General features: G+C 32.1%; 1 protein-coding gene across 3 annotated transcripts in view; it reads right to left on the bottom strand.

Moving 5' to 3' along the window:
• The window catches only part of LOC149776142 (cilia- and flagella-associated protein 69-like), a 64,950-nt gene extending 43,375 nt beyond the window's left edge, over positions 1 to 21,575 (bottom strand). The window contains exons 1-8 of one of the 3 annotated variants that reach the window (XM_089942429.1): positions 21,264 to 21,575; positions 18,580 to 18,642; positions 17,465 to 17,530; positions 16,082 to 16,268; positions 15,171 to 15,269; positions 2,899 to 2,972; positions 2,241 to 2,319; positions 549 to 726 (exon numbers count right to left, since the gene is read on the bottom strand). In XM_089942429.1, coding sequence (XP_089798555.1) covers positions 549 to 726; positions 2,241 to 2,319; positions 2,899 to 2,972; positions 15,171 to 15,269; positions 16,082 to 16,268; positions 17,465 to 17,530; positions 18,580 to 18,642; positions 21,264 to 21,395 — 878 coding nt within the window. In that variant the 5' untranslated portion in view covers positions 21,396 to 21,575. The remainder of the gene's footprint in view (positions 1 to 548; positions 727 to 2,240; positions 2,320 to 2,898; positions 2,973 to 15,170; positions 15,270 to 16,081; positions 16,269 to 17,464; positions 17,531 to 18,579; positions 18,643 to 21,263) is intronic. The other 2 variants (XM_089942431.1, XM_089942430.1) reach the window with 2 other exon arrangements.
• Positions 21,576 to 21,960: the final 385 nt, after the last annotated feature.

The raw sequence follows: 21,960 nt of genomic DNA on the forward strand, positions 1-21,960 counted from the left end.
CACACCACCCACAAAGGTTTTGGTCCAAGGATGTGATAAAAAATTAATGCTATGGTCCAGAAACCACTTTTCTTCTTTCAGTGACAGTAAACTTGACTCTTGACCTTATGATCCCAAAGGCTTCTTCCTATTCCAATTGCAAACCATCCACTAAGTTTGGTAACAGTAGATGGCAAAGAACTCATGTTACTGAGCTGAAACCCTTTTCTTCTTCCAGTCAGAGACCTTGACCTCTGACTTTTGACCCCAAAATCAATTGGGTTCTTTCTTACCCCAAGTACAAGCCATTCATGTGGTAGCATTAGATGCTGGATAACTTAAGTTACTGTGTAGAAACAAAATGTTTAACAGACAAACAAATAAACAGACATCATAAAATACACTCTACCTTATGGCAGGAATATACAAATAAATGGAGGAGCTTGAGAAGTTTGAGAAAATCCAAATAAATTATGAAAACATTAAGAACATGCTTGTCTCAGATATTTCCACTTTTGATGTATATTATCAATTACAGAGCTTAATTACTGTACTGAAAAGCATCCCACCTGATACAAATGAGGTTGCTGAGTTGATATGCAAGCTGAGCTGAGTCTCCATTCTCCAGTAGGTTCCATAAGATGTCAACGGAGCGAAACAAGAGTTGGCCTGTGTGATCAGGGTCCATCAGACGTGAACAAATTCGGCTTGCCCCCTCTGCTCGTAACATGGCATCACAGATTTTAGCTGAAACAAGAGTATTACAATGATGCACAAGTTTTCATGTTAAAAATTCAGTTTAGAAAATTTAAATGATGGAACAATAATCTCTTACATAAACTGTGCCAAAAATTGTAATATATAGGTGTTGTGATTGTTATATCTTAGTGTATGGCTTCAGAAATAAAACATTAAATATTCAAATTTACTGAAAAAGCATGAAAATGGTTGATCAGAAAATTTGATAACAAAAAGGTGTCTACAAGGACACCACTACATAAAGAAATCACTTCCATAATGTACAGTTATTGGAATCTCCAAAATAAATCCCAGTTACTGTTTTTGACATAAAGGACAACGTAATATTAACATCTTGTTTATTCAAATGTTCCATTTTTTCTGCATCAAAGAATTCATTTCTTACCCTTTAACATAGATATAAAAAGTTTTCACATAAAAGACTGTTATGATACACCCATTTGCTTATTTTTGTTAGACACAAATTGTGAAAGTTTAATTTAATAAATTTTTTAAAAATGTCGCTGTACAAGCAAATCTTGATTAAAAAGTCCATTTCTGATTGAAAGAGAGAAGTAACATGTCTTCAAAGATCATGTGTAAATATGGCCTTAAGGAAATTCATTTACATAAAGAACATCTCTCTAATATGGAATGATGTTGTGTGCTCTTACACAGCCTTGTATATACAGGTTTCATTCTACATTAGTTTGAGGAGCATGTCACTGGTTTGGGTAGACTGTACATTAGTTTGAGGAGCATGTCGCTGGTTTGGGTAGACTGTACATTAGTTTGAGGAGCATGTCACTGGTTTGGGTAGACTGTTGGCTATTAAGATTGAGGTGTAGTAAAAAAAATGCCTCTAGCTGACTTTGGAACAGCAGAATTTCCAAGAAAATGTAATAGGATGTATTTCAAAAATAGCATAAATTTAGCACACCTTTTGAGTTAGCAATCTTTCTGGAACTTGTGGTTGCTTCAAACTACAAATTTTAGGATACAACAAACAACAATGCTTCTGTGCAAACAAAAGGATTCCCCAATCCATAAACAAAAGGACAGATTCCCTAATTTGAAAACAAAAGGACCAACTCCCCAATCCATATATTTACTCTAAGTACCATTACAAATACTGTCCTTCTCCAGACTTGAAAATCATTGAATTCACAAATCTGAGTAAAAATATCTCAAGTGTATATTGCTGTGATGATGAAAAATGCCAAAGATTAGTAAAGACACAAGACTGATTAAGCAAATTAGTTGGGGTCATTCAACAGCCAAATAACATTGGGTTATTCAACAGCCAAATTATTTAGAGGCATTCAACAGAAAAGAATATTTAGTGGAATTAAGTCAAAATATTTAGGGACATTCAATAGTCAAAATATTTAGGGACATTCAATCGTCAAAATATTTAGGGGCATTCAATAGTCAAAATATTTAAGAGCATGGAACATAGAACATATTTAGGAGCATTCGACAGTCTAAATATTTAAGAGCATTCAATGTTCAACGCAACTTACATGAATTTTTAGAAATCTGCTGCAGGACATTCAAAACTGCCAACTTTACATCTAGCTCATTCTCTATCAGAGCAAGTGACTGAAATGAGAAAAGTCACAACTCAAAATTGAAAGGATTGCACAAAACATCACCTACAAATATAATTTTACAATAAGTTTCTGCATCTTAGAAGAATAACTTTTATATACCTTGATTTCTGTCAAAGGTATCAAAGGTAACTGTGTATTTAAACGAGAGCTAATTAGTTAATTATTTTCTCAATTAACAAGTGTTAAGCTAGTTCTTGTGGTATTTTCTCACAGCGCTTATCTTATTTGTATAGTAATGTTTTCTTGTTTGTATAGTAATGTTATCTTTTTTTTAAATGTATCTGTACATCAAAAAGTATGGTATACAAATTTAATTCTATGTAGAAAATCATGAGGATGAATCAACATTTTTTTCCCATGAGGTTTGATCACAGGAAGACTTTATTTGCTTAAAATAGTGATTTGCTTAAAACAGTGATTTGCTTAAAATAGTGATTTGCTTAAAATAGTGAACATTCACTGTTTACAGCTGAAAAGTATGCTGCAAAAGGAAAATATAGTTTCAGATGAATCCCAGGAATCTCGTCCTGATCTGAACCAAAAAGCAATCACAAAAATATATGTGTACCTTAACAAGCGATTCAGCTATATCACTATCTTCCACTACTTTCTGATTAAATGACAACTTTGTTGGCTCATGTTCTGAAAGACCAAGAAACAAACATATATTTCACATAGCATTTTATCATTGAGCATTAAAGAAATAACTAAATTCTCTAACTTTTTATTGCAAATAGAGATGCATAGTTCGGTAAAAGAAAGGACTGGGTAACATGGTAATAAAGCAAATAAGTTACATTTGTAAAGGAAGACACATAAAACAGTGACATTAAAACGGTGACATCTCATTAACACAAAGCTACATACAAAATATTGCTCTAACATTCAACAGCATAACATCACTAAACAGTTGATAATAAATTTCTGCTTAAGTGAAATCAATATAGAACTGCATATACATGTTTCATGAAGTCCTATAAAAATTTACGGGATTATTGTGTGGAATACAATTAGGGTCCCAAACTTTGCTAAATAAATTAAATTTAAAGCTGAAAATCAAGTTAAGCCAGGTGTCATGACCATAAAGCTGCAAGCCAAGAGAGTTGCTGCACAGAATGGAGTATTGGAGACTCAAACAATCAGAGGTCATAACTTCAAGACACACTAGGTTTTAGCCCTAGTTAAAGCTCGTTCAAGTATATCCCACACTGATATATATGATATAACACATACTAAATGGGAATTTATATTCGTAATGTAACAAGACTGCTTATCCTTAGAAGGAACAGTCTACAAAATTGTCAGTATATAATAATAATAATAATAATAATAATAATAATAATAATAATTTAAAACATAATTAAAGACAGATTATGAAAATAATCCGGCAAAGATCTGGTAAGTTCTCTAATACAGTATTTTTTGTTACTTTTTACAACTGTATTTTACACACTTTTAAATTTTGATTCAACTGCAGCAAGCACTGTTACTGTGAAGCACCTGCATTATCAAACAATGAAATGTATGGATTTATTAGTGATATCCAATAAGTATCTGTTAAGTTTAAATAAAATAATGTCTTGTTCACAGTGTATCTACACAGTGTAAATTTATATCCCAGTTTCTGATCTGAGTTATTTTTGTTGCTGTTTTAAAATTAATGCATCATTATCTTTGGAATCTGCATTATACATGTAAAAGGCAATATCATTTAACGATTGGTTATAATTGTATCTATCTGTATGCTTATATTTAATTATATCATGACTGGTTATAATTTTATTTAATTGTATGTTTATATTAATTATATCATGACTGGTTATAATTGTATCTAATTGTATGTTTATATTTATTCATATCATGACTGGTTATAATTGTTCTTGTTGTTGTTCTAGGGTTTAATGCCATTTTTCAGCACAAGAAAGGCTATACATGGCGGCCAGTATAACTAGTGGAGGAAGAACCCTGGAAAACCCAGGGAAGAACCACCGACCCATGAGAAGCTACTTGCAGGCTTTCCCACGTACCCATGCTAGCCAAGCCTTGAACCCGAACCCATGCTGACAGAGGTGAGATGGCAGTAATCCGTAACAGTGAGCGCTTTAGACCATTCAGCCAATTGGGGACTCGGTTATAATTGTGAGTTGTGTCTAATTGTATGTTTATATTTATTTTTATCATGACTGGTTATAATTGTATCTAATTATATGTTTATATTTATTTATATCATGACTGGTTATAATTGTATCTAATTGTATGTTTATATTTATTTATATCATGACTGGTTATAATTGTATTTAATTGCATGTATATTAATTTATATCATGACTGGTTATAATTGTGTCTAATTGTATGCTTATATTTATTTATATCATGACTGGTTATAATTGTCTACTTGTATGATTATATTTATTTATATCATGACTGGTTAAAATTGTGTCTACTTGTATTATTATTTTTATTTATATCATGACTGATTATAATTGTGAGTTGTGTCTAATTGCATGTTTATATTTACTGATATCATATGTCACGGAATTGTATAAATCTCTTTATTTATTGAATACATGTACTCGGGTTTCATTCTTTTGTGCACAAGGATACCCCAGGGTGATTTGTGTATATTGTACAATATTTTGAAGCAGTGAGTTTGGTTCATCCTATGCCACACATGCAAAGTGCTTTTGATGGGAAAAACTGAATACTTCCAGCACACAGATGATGTATGGCTGCATTGTCTGTGTATAAATGCCTCACCGTAAGACTAAACCTTCACATTATGTTATGTCTTTTCAGTGAGCAGTCTAATTAAAGGAGTTGCAAACCTTCAGCTGCAGAGGTATGTGTTTTTTAATTAATTTCTTATGCATATTAAAAGTTATAACTACTGTACTACCACGTTTATTTTTGTACATTTTCCATGTGACTCCGGCTTACATAATATCATGCAAATATTTTCTATTCTCGTATGTGACTTAACAGGAGATCTATATTAACAATATAAAATTGCATTTTATAAAGAAACATTTAGTAACATAGGATTCTTATCGGACACAGGTAGGTTCACTTTTGAAACTGTTTTTTGCTTTGTAATGTTGTGCCAATAATGTAATTCGTATAGCTTACCATATATAACGTCATTACGTGTTATCGTATATGCCCGTGTCATTCATAGTACATGGTATTAGCTTTAATTTCAGCTGATTGGAGTTGACGTGGTACCAGCTGTAGAGCTAACCACAGAAGTTGACCTTAGCAGCTGTAAAGCTGAACCATAGCAGCCGCAGAGATGAGTGAACAATGTTGCTGGTCAAGTAGCAGGTGATCGGGCATTGCTGACAGAATTGGTGGGCGCTGATTGCTTGATTGACCAAGGAATTGAATGGTGGTATCTCATTTTTCATATTTGAGTGAATACATTTTACCATATGAGTAAAAGTACACCATTTTTTATTATTTGAGGTTTGTGCGGATTGTGTTAATTTGTCATATATTTGGATTTTATATTTACATTCAACATTAAACATTGTATTTGTATCACCATGAAAAGTGTTCTGTTGTAAATCTGAAATCCAACCCATTATCTTGTTACATCATGATTGGTTATAATTGTGTCTAATTGTATGTTTGTATTTATTTATATCATGATTGGTTATAAATGTGTCTCCTGGTATGTTTATATTCATTTACAACATGACATTTTATGTTTATATTCATATGTATCATGAATGTGTTTATTCCTTCAGTCAGTCATTGGTTAGTTGTAAAATGTTCTTTTTCATCTTTTTTAAATATGAGAGAGATTGTCTGGGTCTGTACAGTTTATTAGAGTAATCTGTGGAACAACTTAGACCCTAATCTTCTGGGACATTATGCTACAGTATATCAGGAAGTTTGCTGATTGCAGTTTGGTTCAATATAAAAGTAATTATATATGGTAGTCTAAATACTTGTACAGTAATGATAGGAATGTTAGGGTAATATGAATACTTATACAGTACTGATGGGAATGTTAGGATAATATGAATACTTATACATAACTGATGGGAATGTTAGGGTAATATGAATACTTATACAGTACTGATGGGAATGTTAGGGTAATATGAATACTTATACAGTATTGATGGGAATGTTAGGGTAATATGAATACTTATAAAGTATTGATGGGAATGTGAGGGTAATATGAATACTTATACAGTACTGATGGGAATGTTAGGGTAATATGAATACTTATACAGTACTGATGGGAATGTTAGGGTAATATGAATACTTATACAGTACTGATGGGAATGTGAGGGTAATATGAATACTTATACAGTATTGATGGGAATGTGAGGGTAATATGAATACTTATACAGTATTGATGGGAATGTTAGGGTAATATGAATACTTATATAGTACTGATGGGAATGTTAGGGTAATATGAATACTTATACAGTACTGATGGGAATGTTAGGGTAATATGAATACTTATACAGTATTGATGGGAATGTGAGGGTAATATGAATACTTATACAGTACTGATGGGAATGTTAGGGTAATATGAATACTTATACAGTACTGATGGGAATGTTAGGGTAATATGAATACTTATACAGTACTGATGGGAATGTTAGGGTAATATGAATACTTATACAGTACTGATGGGAATGTTAGGATAATATGAATACTTATACAGTACTGATGGGAATGTGAGGGTAATATGAATAATTATACAGTACTGATGGGAATGTTAGGGTAATATGAATAATTATACAGTACTGATGGGAATGTTAGGGTAATATGAATACTTATACAGTACTGATGGGAATGTTAGGATAATATGAATACTTATAAAGTACTGATGGGAATGTTAGGGTAATATGAATACTTATAAAGTACTGATGGGAATGTTAGGGTAATATGAATACTTATACAGTACTGATGGGAATGTGAGGGTAATATGAATACTTATACAGTACTGATGGGAATGTTAGGGTAATATGAATACTTATACAGTACTGATGGGAATGTTAGGGTAATATGAATACTTATACAGTACTGATGGGAATGTTAGGGTAATATGAATACTTATACAGTACTGATGGGAATGTGAGGGTAATATGAATACTTATACAGTATTGATGGGAATGTTAGGGTAATATGAATACTTATACAGTACTGATGGGAATGTTAGGGTAATATGAATAATTATACAGTACTGATGGGAATGTTAGGGTAATATGAATACTTATACAGTACTGATGGGAATGTTAGGATAATATGAATACTTATACAGTACTGATGGGAATGTTAGGGTAATATGAATACTTATACAGTACTGATGGGAATGTTAGGATAATATGAATACTTATACAGTACTGATGGGAATGTTAGGGTAATATGAATACTTATAAAGTACTGATGGGAATGTTAGGGTAATATGAATACTTATACAGTATTGATGGGAATGTTAGGGTAATATGAATACTTATACAGTACTGATGGGAATGTTAGGGTAATATGAATAATTATACAGTACTGATGGGAATGTTAGGGTAATATGAATACTTATACAGTACTGATGGGAATGTTAGGATAATATGAATACTTATACAGTACTGATGGGAATGTGAGGGTAATATGAATAATTATACAGTACTGATGGGAATGTTAGGGTAATATGAATACTTATACAGTACTGATGGGAATGTTAGGGTAATATGAATACTTATATAGTACTGATGGGAATGTTAGGATAATATGAATACTTATACAGTACTGATGGGAATGTTAGGATAATATGAATACTTATACATAACTGATGGGAATGTTAGGGTAATATGAATACTTATACAGTACTGATGGGAATGTGAGGGTAATATGAATACTTATATAGTACTGATGGGAATGTTAGGGTAATATGAATACTTATACAGTACTGATGGGAATGTGAGGGTAATATGAATACTTATACAGTACTGATGGGAATGTTAGGGTAATATGAATACTTATACAGTACTGATGGGAATGTTAGGGTAATATGAATACTTATAAAGTACTGATGGGAATGTTAGGGTAATATGAATACTTATACAGTACTGATGGGAATGTTAGGGTAATATGAATACTTATACAGTACTGATGGGAATGTTAGGGTAATATGAATACTTATACAGTACTGATGGGAATGTTAGGGTAATATGAATACTTATAAAGTACTGATGGGAATGTTAGGGTAATATGAATACTTATACAGTACTGATGGGAATGTTAGGGTAATATGAATACTTATACAGTACCGATGGGAATGTTAGGGTAATATGAATACTTATACAGTATTGATGGGAATGTGAGGGTAATATGAATACTTATACAGTACTGATGGGAATGTTAGGGTAATATGAATACTTATACAGTACTGATGGGAATGTTAGGGTAATATGAATACTTATAAAGTACTGATGGGAATGTTAGGGTAATATGAATACTTATACAGTACTGATGGGAATGTTAGGGTAATATGAATACTTATACAGTACTGATGGGAATGTGAGGGTAATATGAATACTTATACAGTACTGATGGGAATGTTAGGGTAATATGAATAATTATACAGTATTGATGGGAATGTTAGGGTAATATGAATACTTACACAGTACTGATGGGAATGTTAGGGTAATATGAATACTTATACAGTACTGATGGGAATGTTAGGGTAATATGAATACTTATACAGTACTGATGGGAATGTTAGGGTAATATGAATACTTATAAAGTACTGATGGGAATGTTAGGGTAATATGAATACTTATAAAGTACTGATGGGAATGTTAGGGTAATATGAATACTTATACAGTACTGATGGGAATGTTAGGGTAATATGAATACTTATAAAGTACTGATGGGAATGTTAGGGTAATATGAATACTTATAAAGTACTGATGGGAATGTTAGGGTAATATGAATACTTATACAGTACTGATGGGAATGTGAGGGTAATATGAATACTTATACAGTACTGATGGGAATGTTAGGGTAATATGAATATTTATACAGTACTGATGGGAATGTTAGGGTAATATGAATAATTATAAAGTACTGATGGGAATGTTAGGGTAATATGAATACTTATACAGTACTGATGGGAATGTTAGGGTAATATGAATACTTATACAGTACTGATGGGAATGTTAGGGTAATATGAATACTTATACAGTACTGATGGGAATGTTAGGGTAATATGAATACTTATACAGTACTGATGGGAATGTTAGGGTAATATGAATACTTATACAGTACTGATGGGAATGTGAGGGTAATATGAATACTTATACAGTACTGATGGGAATGTTAGGGTAATATGAATATTTATACAGTACTGATGGGAATGTTAGGGTAATATGAATACTTATACAGTACTGATGGGAATGTTAGGGTAAAATGAATACTTATACAGTACTGATGGGAATGTTAGGGTAATATGAATACTTATATAGTACTGATGGGAATGTTAGGGTAATATGAATAATTATAAAGTACTGATGGGAATGTTAGGGTAATATGAATACTTATACAGTACTGATGGGAATGTTAGGGTAATATGAATACTTATAAAGTACTGATGGGAATGTTAGGGTAATATGAATACTTATAAAGTACTGATGGGAATGTTAGGGTAATATGAATACTTATACAGTACTGATGGGAATGTTAGGGTAATATGAATATTTATACAGTACTGATGGGAATGTTAGGGTAATATGAATAATTATAAAGTACTGATGGGAATGTTAGGGTAATATGAATACTTATACAGTACTGATGGGAATGTGAGGGTAATATGAATACTTATAAAGTACTGATGGGAATGTTAGGGTAATATGAATACTTATACAGTACTGATGGGAATGTTAGGGTAATATGAATACTTATACAGTACTGATGGGAATGTTAGGGTAATATGAATACTTATACAGTACTGATGGGAATGTTAGGATAATATGAATAATTATACAGTACTGATGGGAATGTTAGGGTAATATGAATACTTATAAAGTACTGATGGGAATGTTAGGGTAATATGAATACTTATACAGTACTGATGGGAATGTTAGGGTAATATGAATACTTATATAGTACTGATGGGAATGTTAGGGTAAAATGAATACTTATATAGTACTGATGGGAATGTTAGGGTAATATGAATAATTATAAAGTACTGATGGGAATGTTAGGGTAATATGAATAATTATACAGTACTGATGGGAATGTTAGGGTAATATGAATAATTATAAAGTACTGATGGGAATGTTAGGGTAATATGAATACTTATACAGTACTGATGGGAATGTTAGGGTAATATGAATACTTATACATAACTGATGGGAATGTTAGGGTAATATGAATACTTATAAAGTACTGATGGGAATGTTAGGGTAATATGAATAATTATAAAGTACTGATGGGAATGTTAGGGTAATATGAATACTTATAAAGTACTGATGGGAATGTTAGGGTAATATGAATACTTATACAGTACTGATGGGAATGTTAGGGTAATATGAATACTTATACAGTACTGATGGGAATGTTAGGGTAATATGAATACTTATACAGTACTGATGGGAATGTTAGGGTAATATGAATACTTATACAGTACTGATGGGAATGTTAGGGTAATATGAATACTTATACAGTACTGATGGGAATGTGAGGGTAATATGAATAATTATACAGTACTGATGGGAATGTTAGGGTAATATGAATACTTATACAGTACTGATGGGAATGTGAGGGTAATATGAATAATTATACAGTACTGATGGGAATGTTAGGGTAATATGAATACTTATACAGTACTGATGGGAATGTGAGGGTAATATGAATAATTATACAGTACTGATGGGAATGTTAGGGTAATATGAATACTTATACAGTACTGATGGGAATGTGAGGGTAATATGAATAATTATACAGTACTGATGGGAATGTTAGGGTAATATGAATACTTATACAGTACTGATGGGAATGTGAGGGTAATATGAATAATTATACAGTACTGATGGGAATGTTAGGGTAATATGAATACTTATACAGTACTGATGGGAATGTGAGGGTAATATGAATAATTATACAGTACTGATGGGAATGTGAGGGTAATATGAATAATTATAAAGTACTGATGGGAATGTTAGGGTAATATGAATACTTATAAAGTACTGATGGGAATGTTAGGGTAATATGAATACTTATACAGTACTGATGGGAATGTGAGGGTAATATGAATACTTATACAGTACTGATGGGAATGTTAGGGTAATATGAATACTTATACAGTACTGATGGGAATGTGAGGGTAATATGAATAATTATACAGTACTGATGGGAATGTTAGGGTAATATGAATACTTATACAGTACTGATGGGAATGTGAGGGTAATATGAATAATTATACAGTACTGATGGGAATGTTAGGGTAATATGAATACTTATACAGTACTGATGGGAATGTTAGGGTAATATGAATACTTATACAGTACTGATGGGAATGTTAGGGTAATATGAATACTTATACAGTACCGATGGGAATGTGAGGGTAATATGAATACTTATACAGTACTGATGGGAATGTTAGGGTAATATGAATACTTATACAGTACTGATGGGAATGTTAGGGTAATATGAATACTTATAAAGTACTGATGGGAATGTTAGGGTAATATGAATACTTATACAGTACTGATGGGAATGTTAGGGTAATATGAATACTTATACAGTATTGATGGGAATGTGAGGGTAATATGAATACTTATGCAGTACTGATGGGAATGTTAGGGTAATATGAATACTTATACAGTACTGATGGGAATGTTAGGGTAATATGAATACTTATACAGTACTGATGGGAATGTCAGGGTAATATGAATAATTATAAAGTACTGATGGGAATGTCAGGGTAATATGAATAATTATACAGTACTGATGGGAATGTTAGGGTAATATGAATACTTATACAGTACTGATGGGAATGTCAGGGTAAAATGAATACTTATACAGTACTGATGGGAATGTGAGGGTAATATGAATACTTATACAGTACTGATGGGAATGTTAGGGTAATATGAATACTTATACAGTATTGATGGGAATGTGAGGGTAATATGAATACTTATACAGTACTGATGGGAATGTTAGGGTAATATGAATACTTATACAGTACTGATGGGAATGTCAGGGTAATATGAATAATTATAAAGTACTGATGGGAATGTCAGGGTAATATGAATAATTATACAGTACTGATGGGAATGTTAGGGTAATATGAATACTTATACAGTATTGATGGGAATGTGAGGGTAATATGAATACTTATGCAGTACTGATGGGAATGTTAGGGTAATATGAATAATTATAAAGTACTGATGGGAATGTTAGGGTAATATGAATACTTATACAGTACTGATGGGAATGTGAGGGTAATATGAATACTTATACAGTACTGATGGGAATGTTAGGGTAATATGAATAATTATAAAGTACTGATGGGAATGTTAGGGTAATATGAATACTTATACAGTACTGATGGGAATGTTAGGGTAATATGAATACTTATACAGTACTGATGGGAATGTTAGGGTAATATGAATAATTATAAAGTACTGATGGGAATGTCAGGGTAATATGAATACTTATACAGTACTGATGGGAATGTTAGGGTAAAATGAATACTTATACAGTACTGATGGGAATGTTAGGGTAATATGAATACTTATACAGTACTGATGGGAATGTCAGGGTAATATGAATAATTATAAAGTACTGATGGGAATGTTAGGGTAATATGAATACTTATAAAGTACTGATGGGAATGTTAGGGTAATATGAATACTTATACAGTACTGATGGGAATGTCAGGGTAATATGAATACTTATAAAGTACTGATGGGAATGTTAGGGTAATATGAATACTTATACAGTACTGATGGGAATGTTAGGGTAATATGAATAATTATACAGTACTGATGGGAATGTTAGGGTAATATGAATACTTATACAGTACTGATGGGAATGTTAGGGTAATATGAATACTTATACAGTACTGATGGGAATGTTAGGGTAATATGAATACTTATACAGTACTGATGGGAATGTTAGGGTAATATGAATACTTATACAGTACTGATGGGAATGTTAGGGTAATATGAATAATTATACAGTACTGATGGGAATGTTAGGGTAATATGAATACTTATAAAGTACTGATGGGAATGTTAGGGTAATATGAATACTTATACAGTACTGATGGGAATGTTAGGGTAATATGAATACTTATACAGTACTGATGGGAATGTTAGGGTAATATGAATACTTATACAGTACTGATGGGAATGTTAGGGTAATATGAATACTTATACAGTACTGATGGGAATGTTAGGGTAATATGAATACTTATAAAGTACTGATGGGAATGTTAGGGTAATATGAATAATTATAAAGTACTGATGGGAATGTCAGGGTAATATGAATACTTATAAAGTACTGATGGGAATGTTAGGGTAATATGAATACTTATACAGTACTGATGGGAATGTTAGGGTAATATGAATACTTATAAAGTACTGATGGGAATGTTAGGGTAATATGAATACTTATACAGTACTGATGGGAATGTTAGGGTAATATGAATACTTATAAAGTACTGATGGGAATGTTAGGGTAATATGAATACTTATAAAGTACTGATGGGAATGTGAGGGTAATATGAATACTTATAAAGTACTGATGGGAATGTGAGGGTAATATGAATACTTATAAAGTACCGATGGGAATGTTAGGGTAATATGAATAATTATACAGTACTGATGGGAATGTTAGGGTAATATGAATACTTATACAGTACTGATGGGAATGTTAGGGTAATATGAATACTTATAAAGTACTGATGGGAATGTGAGGGTAATATGAATAATTATACAGTATTGATGGGAATGTGAGGGTAATATGAATACTTATACAGTATTGATGGGAATGTGAGGGTAATATGAATACTTATACAGTACTGATGGGAATGTTAGGGTAATATGAATACTTATAAAGTACTGATGGGAATGTTAGGGTAATATGAATAATTATACAGTACTGATGGGAATGTGAGGGTAATATGAATACTTATACAGTATTGATGGGAATGTCAGGGTAATATGAATACTTATACAGTACTGATGGGAATGTGAGGGTAATATGAATACTTATACAGTACTGATGGGAATGTTAGGGTAATATGAATACTTATACAGTACTGATGGGAATGTGAGGGTAATATGAATAATTATACAGTATTGATGGGAATGTTAGGGTAATATGAATACTTATACAGTACTGATGGGAATGTTAGGGTAATATGAATACTTATACAGTACCGATGGGAATGTTAGGGTAATATGAATACTTATACAGTATTGATGGGAATGTTAGGGTAATATGAATACTTATAAAGTACTGATGGGAATGTGAGGGTAATATGAATAATTATACAGTATTGATGGGAATGTGAGGGTAATATGAATAATTATAAAGTACTGATGGGAATGTTAGGGTAATATGAATACTTATACAGTACTGATGGGATTGTTAGGGTAATATGACAGGATGAGACATGAATGAGGGCAATATAAGGACATCTGATCGGACAGAAATATAATTAAATATTAAATGTCACATGTTTGAATTTGAAGCAATGGCCAATGAGATTCTAAAACATTGGTATAATAAATAAAATTAATCTATTTTAGCATCCTTTTGTTTCATTTAATTGCAACACAGAAAATGATAGTAGCATTCCAACAAGTGTAGACTTACTTTGGACTTTTTGTTCAGCAGGTCGTTCACAATAAAAGCTGACCAAAGTTTTGCAAATCTGCTTCCTTACATCAGTGCTGGGAACTCGCATCAAGTACCCTAAAGAAATGTTGTAATTGTAAGCATGATTACTTTTCATAATATGCAAAGTGAATGATGAAAATAAACTGCCATTTCATTACATATATCTGTGTTAAATGGGTATACAAAAAGTAACTGCATTAAATACATAGGACCAAATGTAACTGTTCCCAAAATTATAAGAAAAAATCAGTATTACTATACACTACCATACACGGGTACTAAAAACTCCCTACATAGTGCAACAACCACTGTTTTAGAAATCCTCTATTGTTATTCAAATGCAGTTCCAATGCACTGTAAGATCATAAGCTGAATTTGCTTAAGGGGCCAGAAAGTTCATTCATTTACTAAAAGGGATCAGAGAAGTTCATTCAAGGGGCCCAGATAACTTCATTCATTTGCTAAAAGGGGTCAGAGAAGTTCATTCAAGGGGCCCAGAGAACTTCATTCATTTGCTAAAAGGGGTCAGAGAAGTTCATTCAAGGGGCCCAGATGACTTCATTCATTTGCTAAAAGGGGTGAGAGAAGTTCATTCATTTGCTTAAGGGGCCCAAAGAAATTCATTCATTTGCTAAAGGGACCCAGAGAAGTACATTCATGGTACAAAATTTCTGCAACCAACACCGCTGTAATGGAGTTTCCCACCCATGTTATATACTGCCCCAGGTGCAACTGCTGCTGCTTTTAGAAGAAAGTTGCACAGAATAAACAACGAAATTAAATACAAGGAATATTATGAACACAATGTTTGAAAAATAATATACATTTAATTAATACCCACTATTGAATAATTGTTAACATTAATAATAAATTACTTTCCATCCTACCTAGTTGTGAAATTGATTCAATAACAATCTGTTCAAAGATGAGTTCATCCGAGGACTTCTCTTTCAGGAAAGGCATGCTCACAATCTTCAGAAGTTCCAAGATGTATTGCTCATATCTGGGCTGCTCGTTCACTCGATCAGAACAAACATTCAAAATTTTAAATGCTTGTACTAAATCCTTCATTGGCTGAGAAAGTGTTAAAGAAAAACAGTAAAACATGACACTATGTGATATTTTAATTTGAATAATTAGAATTTAGTTAAAATTAAAAATACAAAATTGTAATTTTTAAAAATGCTACTTCAGTTTCAACTTTCAAAAACCATACCATTAAAAGCCTAATATTTCTTTATATTCATAGACTTTATCATTCCTCCTTTCTTGACAAACAAAGTCAATCATCTATCACAGCTCCAATCGATATCTGTTAGGTTTTAGTTCAGCAATTATTTTAATCTGTTATCGAGATCTGAATTATTTTACAAGCTATGAATTTAGTTATTTTCATGCAGAAGTGCAGAGAAGATTCAAACTGTATGAGAATTCTGCAAATGTTTTAGATTTGGGAAGGGTGTTATTGTTACAAAAGAAGGATTTTTGGCCTTCAAATTTGTGATTTGTAGATCAAGTACCCTAGAAAAATAGTCAATTCACAGTATATCACCAGCATCATTTAAATAAATAAAAGGATGAATAACAGTGGCGACATACTCTTTATTATACTTTGTTAGCCAGATATGATAATTTTACTTTATTCCCTCTGTATTTGTACTGTGACACAAAAAGTGAATGGGGGGATGAAAACTGTCATTTGTGACATATGTTGCCTCCTCTATCTTTGCCCTTTGGGTGTACCAACTTCTGCTTTAGAACAAAAATTTAGGGAGAAGGGGACAGGTTATTTTTAATGGTCAGAGCTTTCTTGTCCCTTTTGGAACATAATCTGCAGAGTCTGATGATAAAAAATATTTATATAAACAAAAGAATTTAGCTCTTACTTTCAAAAGCTGAAGAGAGGAAGTTCTGATGTAAGATGGACTATTCACACATGTAAGATTAATAGTAATACTTTGAACTCTTTGCATCACTATGGCAGTAGAAGGTTTAGATGGGGCTATGGGGTTCATCCAAATGCCACCTTTCTAGTGACAAATTATAACAGTACAGTTTTAATCTTACACTGAGAAATTCAGTTGTAATATACAAAGTAAAGCATTCTTTTTTCACCAAAAAGTTCTCGACAGAAACAATAAACCACCCTCTTTTTCTCAGAAAATCCCCCATAGAAACAATCCTAGATTGGTGCATGTTTTGGAACAATACTTCTTCAGCTGGAATGGAACAAACATGTTTTTATTAAAACACAAAATGTTCAAGGATACAAATCCTTTGTCGTAGTGCCTGATCAGTCTCTGTAAGGCATTCATGTGCCGATCATAGAGCATCACCTGATAATACAAGAAAAAATTATTTTACCTTTACTGTGCAATATTCTTAAGTAAGTATATCGCTTACATATATCACCTGGCCTTTATTTTCTGACTATGGATATTCCACTCAACAATTTGTTTTATTACACAGACTGATAAATGGAATAGTAAAAGTAAAAATATGTAAGGAAAAAGCAATGATCAAAATATATAAGGAAAACAAGAGCAATGAGATGTGATCAAGTATATTTAAGTGTTATGAATATTTGATTTAATTTATATTTTATTTAATTTAATTGCTTATTTGTTAGTTTTAAATTTTTTAAAAATTCCATTACATGCTATTGTAATGTAACTTTATTTACTTGATTTGACATCTTCCAGAAATTAGTTTGACCTATTTTTTTTTGTAAACACCTAATCATAGAAACTTTGTATCAAATGCTGACCTAGTTCCTGACCTTGATTCAGAATCAGTAAGAGATGAAGTAAATAACTTTTTAAAATTTTTTTTATTCTTTCTTAGAGTAAAAATCATTGGTTTTAGTCGAGGCCATACTAGGAGTATGTGATGTTAGGCATATAAAAAGCTTATATGTTGTTCTAGAAATATGATCATGTGACCCTCACATGGGAATCTGTTTTGCATCTTAAATTAGTATATAACATTTTTCTATAGAGGCTTTAGTCAGTTGGGCTATAAACCATTGTTTTGTTGTGACCAATTTGAGTTGAAATTCTCTTTTATGGAATTATTAATTCTTTTTCCTGGGAATATTTACGTGCTCAAACAGATTTCTTGGACAAAGACATTTATTGAAAAAAAATTCTGAATTCAAAACTGGAATATTATTTTCTGTGTTTCAACAAGGAACTGTTGACACATCAGGACAACACTGACTAGTGCATATGTCATCCTCCCTATTCTGAGGTCAAAACTCCTAACCAAATTTGGCAAATCTTCTGATCTGTTCCAAACTGACCTCTTTTTTCTGTCACATGTATGAAATACTTACAAATACAAATAGCTGAAAATATAAATGACTTTCCTGTGGAAATATACTTACTGAATGTGGATCAGTTAGCAGTTTCACAACTCTGTTCAAGTTCATTGGCATGAGCTTAGATCCCTGAAAATGTTCAGGTAAATGGTTTATTCATCAATAATGCATGACTTCAATAATATATAATTCCATTTTTATGACTTCTATACATACTTCCATTTTTATGACTTCATTATTATTATATTAACAGATATATGACAAACCCCAGGAAACACATTATTATATGCATCATATTATTCAAACATTTTATTACCAGTTTCAAGTCTTTACTTAAATTTCTAAGTCAATTCTGAGCTATCTTAAAAAAGACAAAATGGTGCAATATCCTTGTACACAGGAAATCTTGTCTAGAAGAAGTCTAAGTGTGGGAGCAGAGAGGATTAACAAGAAAATCTTTCACACTGCACTTCCTGAAGATGCAAAACACTGTGACTACAGACACTCATTTCTGCCAGTGGAAAAAGAAATTGCTGACAAAACCCAGTGCCTTTCTATAATTTAAAAAGGTGACTATAATTCCTGTGGAAACTGTCACCTTGCTGATTCTTTTCTATTATTTTTAATCCTTTAGGCACATTCAGTCAATGATTAGGCAAAACTAATATGTTTCTGGATGGCCAAACATCCCTATTTTTCATTGCTGACCCTAGTACTTTTTCCCCCTGGGGTAAAAAAAATATTCCAAACATTAATTAAAAAATATTCCAAAAATTAATTTAAAAACAATTCCCAAAGTCAGTTTTTTTTAAATCTAGTTCAGCCCAGTAATGGAAGCACCTACTACATTATTTATTTATGCTAATCATTATCAAATATATAATGATTTAAAACAAAATTCCAACCTACAAACCCTAATTTTAAAACCAGTGCCATAGGAAACATATTTTTTTGTTGACCTTACACACACACACACACAAACACACACACACACACATATATACATACATATATAATAATAATAATGAGGACTTTGTATAGCGCCTAATCTTTAGAAGCTCTAAGCGCTTTACAACATTAGACAACACCTATAAGATAAAAAATCATATATAATAATATGATTACAAACACAAACACCATGAAATTAGAAAACATAGAAGAAGAAAAAAAAATGCTGAGAATATTTAAGGTAGGAAACATTATTAGGTCTTTAAGTTTGTTCTTGCAGTCAAAATAAGTGAGTTTTGAGATCACTCTTGAATGGGATCATTGTGTCTTTGTGTCTAAGTTCAATGGGCAATTCATTCCACGTTGCTGGGCCCTGGTATGCAAAAGAATGCTGTCCATATGACTTTGTTTACATAGTGGGAATAATGAGTATATGATTGTCAGAAGAGGAGCGTAAGTATCTTGCTGGTGTGTACACATGGGTGAGGTCGGATAGGCATGTTGGACTAGAGTCCGTCAGTGAAACGTAGCACAAAGAACAAATTTTGTGTTTAATTCTGGATCGAATGGATAGCCAGTGTAGGGTACAGAGCAGTAGGGAGGTGTGCTCAGATCGTGGTACATGTACTTTACGTATGATCCGAGCAGCTGTGTTTTGAACTTTTTGGAGTAGATTTTGAGATGAACCAGTCAGAATTGAGTTACAATAGTCCAGTCTTGAAAGTAATAATGAACACAAAAGTGTTTTAGTGGCATATATATATATATATATATATATATATATATATATATATATATATATATATATATATATATATATAAATAAGCATAAATGAAGATATCACAAACTTGTTCACATGTATGATTTAAGTACTTAACTGATCATTTAATAGTTTTTTTGTATGGAAACTAATCTTATTAGGATATTTGGATGCAAATACTTCCAGTGCACCATCTAATGAATATGCCATAGTTACTTCTGACAGGTAATTATTGTTTTAATCTGGACTTGAACAAACAATAACTACCAATCTAAACTGAATATGACACGTTTATGTGTGTGACAGATTGGATGTATAGCCTTTCAATCCGACGTAAGCATACATGTGAAGCAACTGACAAACTTGCTGTACTATGGTTATTAAATGATAAAAAAAATCATATAAATCATTACATGGAGAACAAAGCCAAATGTCCAAGTTCTTTATATTGATATATATTATCGGTGGCAGCAAGTTGATGAGACAAAATAATTAGCATAAAATTGGTGGGGCTGAGATATGGGGCATATTTAAAACCATGTGAGTTAGCCACTTTGTTAATTTGCAGAAGATGAGTAAGAGGTGTAAATATTTGTTTCTTACTGGCAGAAATGAGCACATGTTTCACCTTCATCTTAAATAAATTCTCGATTTAAAGAATGAAAAGGAAAATGACAATACGTCCACGTCTTGTAATGTTTGGAGCTGTCCGTGAGAGATTGGTTTACTTTTGAGTGTGTATATATATATATATATATATATATATATATATATATATATATATATATATATATATATATCATATGTACTGTATATGTTGTAGGTCTTTTGGTGATTTCTTTTTCTTCTTCATCACCACAACCGATTAAATCGCAAGAACCAACGGAGGCGTAACGTTTCTATTTGCTACCATAAGTATTACGGTTGCATTTGCGAAGAAAAGTAGAAACTCTTTAATTCAACGTAACTTTCATTTTGTCGAGATTATTGGGCGATAATATTCATTTATTATTTAACATATAGCCACTAATCAGTTCTCACCTGTAAAATCCCAATGTCGTCATCTGTGATGACATGGGCAACTACGGGAATCCTCCCTGTATCAGGTGCTATTTGAGATGGCATGCTTGAAGAGAATTTCTCCTTTTGCAAAGTTGTTGCTGCGGCTGCCATTGCGTCTATTTGATAATTACCCTTGCCTGGGAAGTCAGAATTTATATTAAGTATTTTTTTTCAATTTAAGAATATGCTAGAATTAACTAAAAAAGGAAGGTCTACATTCCATTTTGAGTATAAATTAGACATTTAGCCAAACGGAGTGAGACAACATCATCCATCTTGTTGTCGTTGCTAGGACCTCGCGGTGCATTGTGGGTATTTCTGGCTATGGAAGTTCCCTACTAAAATTTGAATTTTACCCGGAACAGGTGTCACGCTAATGAGAAATTATCGGAGGGAGGGAGGGGGGCATTTTACGCTACATAGTTTTAACAACGCATGTCATCTGACTAAGGTGCAAGCTTTACGGTTAAACCCGTCAAAACGTGGATTTATTTTTCTTCTCCTGTGATCCAAAATAAAATTCCCTACATGTGTAGCTGGTGATTTTATTGTATTTAAAGTCAGACATTATACATGTATTTGATTCTAGCTTGTGAACTAGCAAAACTGACTCAAATTAACCTAAATTAGGTATTTTTGCTCTGCCCGTATTCTAACAAACGAATTTTCCTACAAC

This window comes from Sinohyriopsis cumingii, chromosome 18 (assembly GCF_028554795.1).
Source record: "Sinohyriopsis cumingii isolate HCF-2022 chromosome 18, ASM2855479v2, whole genome shotgun sequence".
Taxonomy (NCBI): Eukaryota; Metazoa; Mollusca; class Bivalvia; order Unionida; family Unionidae; genus Sinohyriopsis; species Sinohyriopsis cumingii.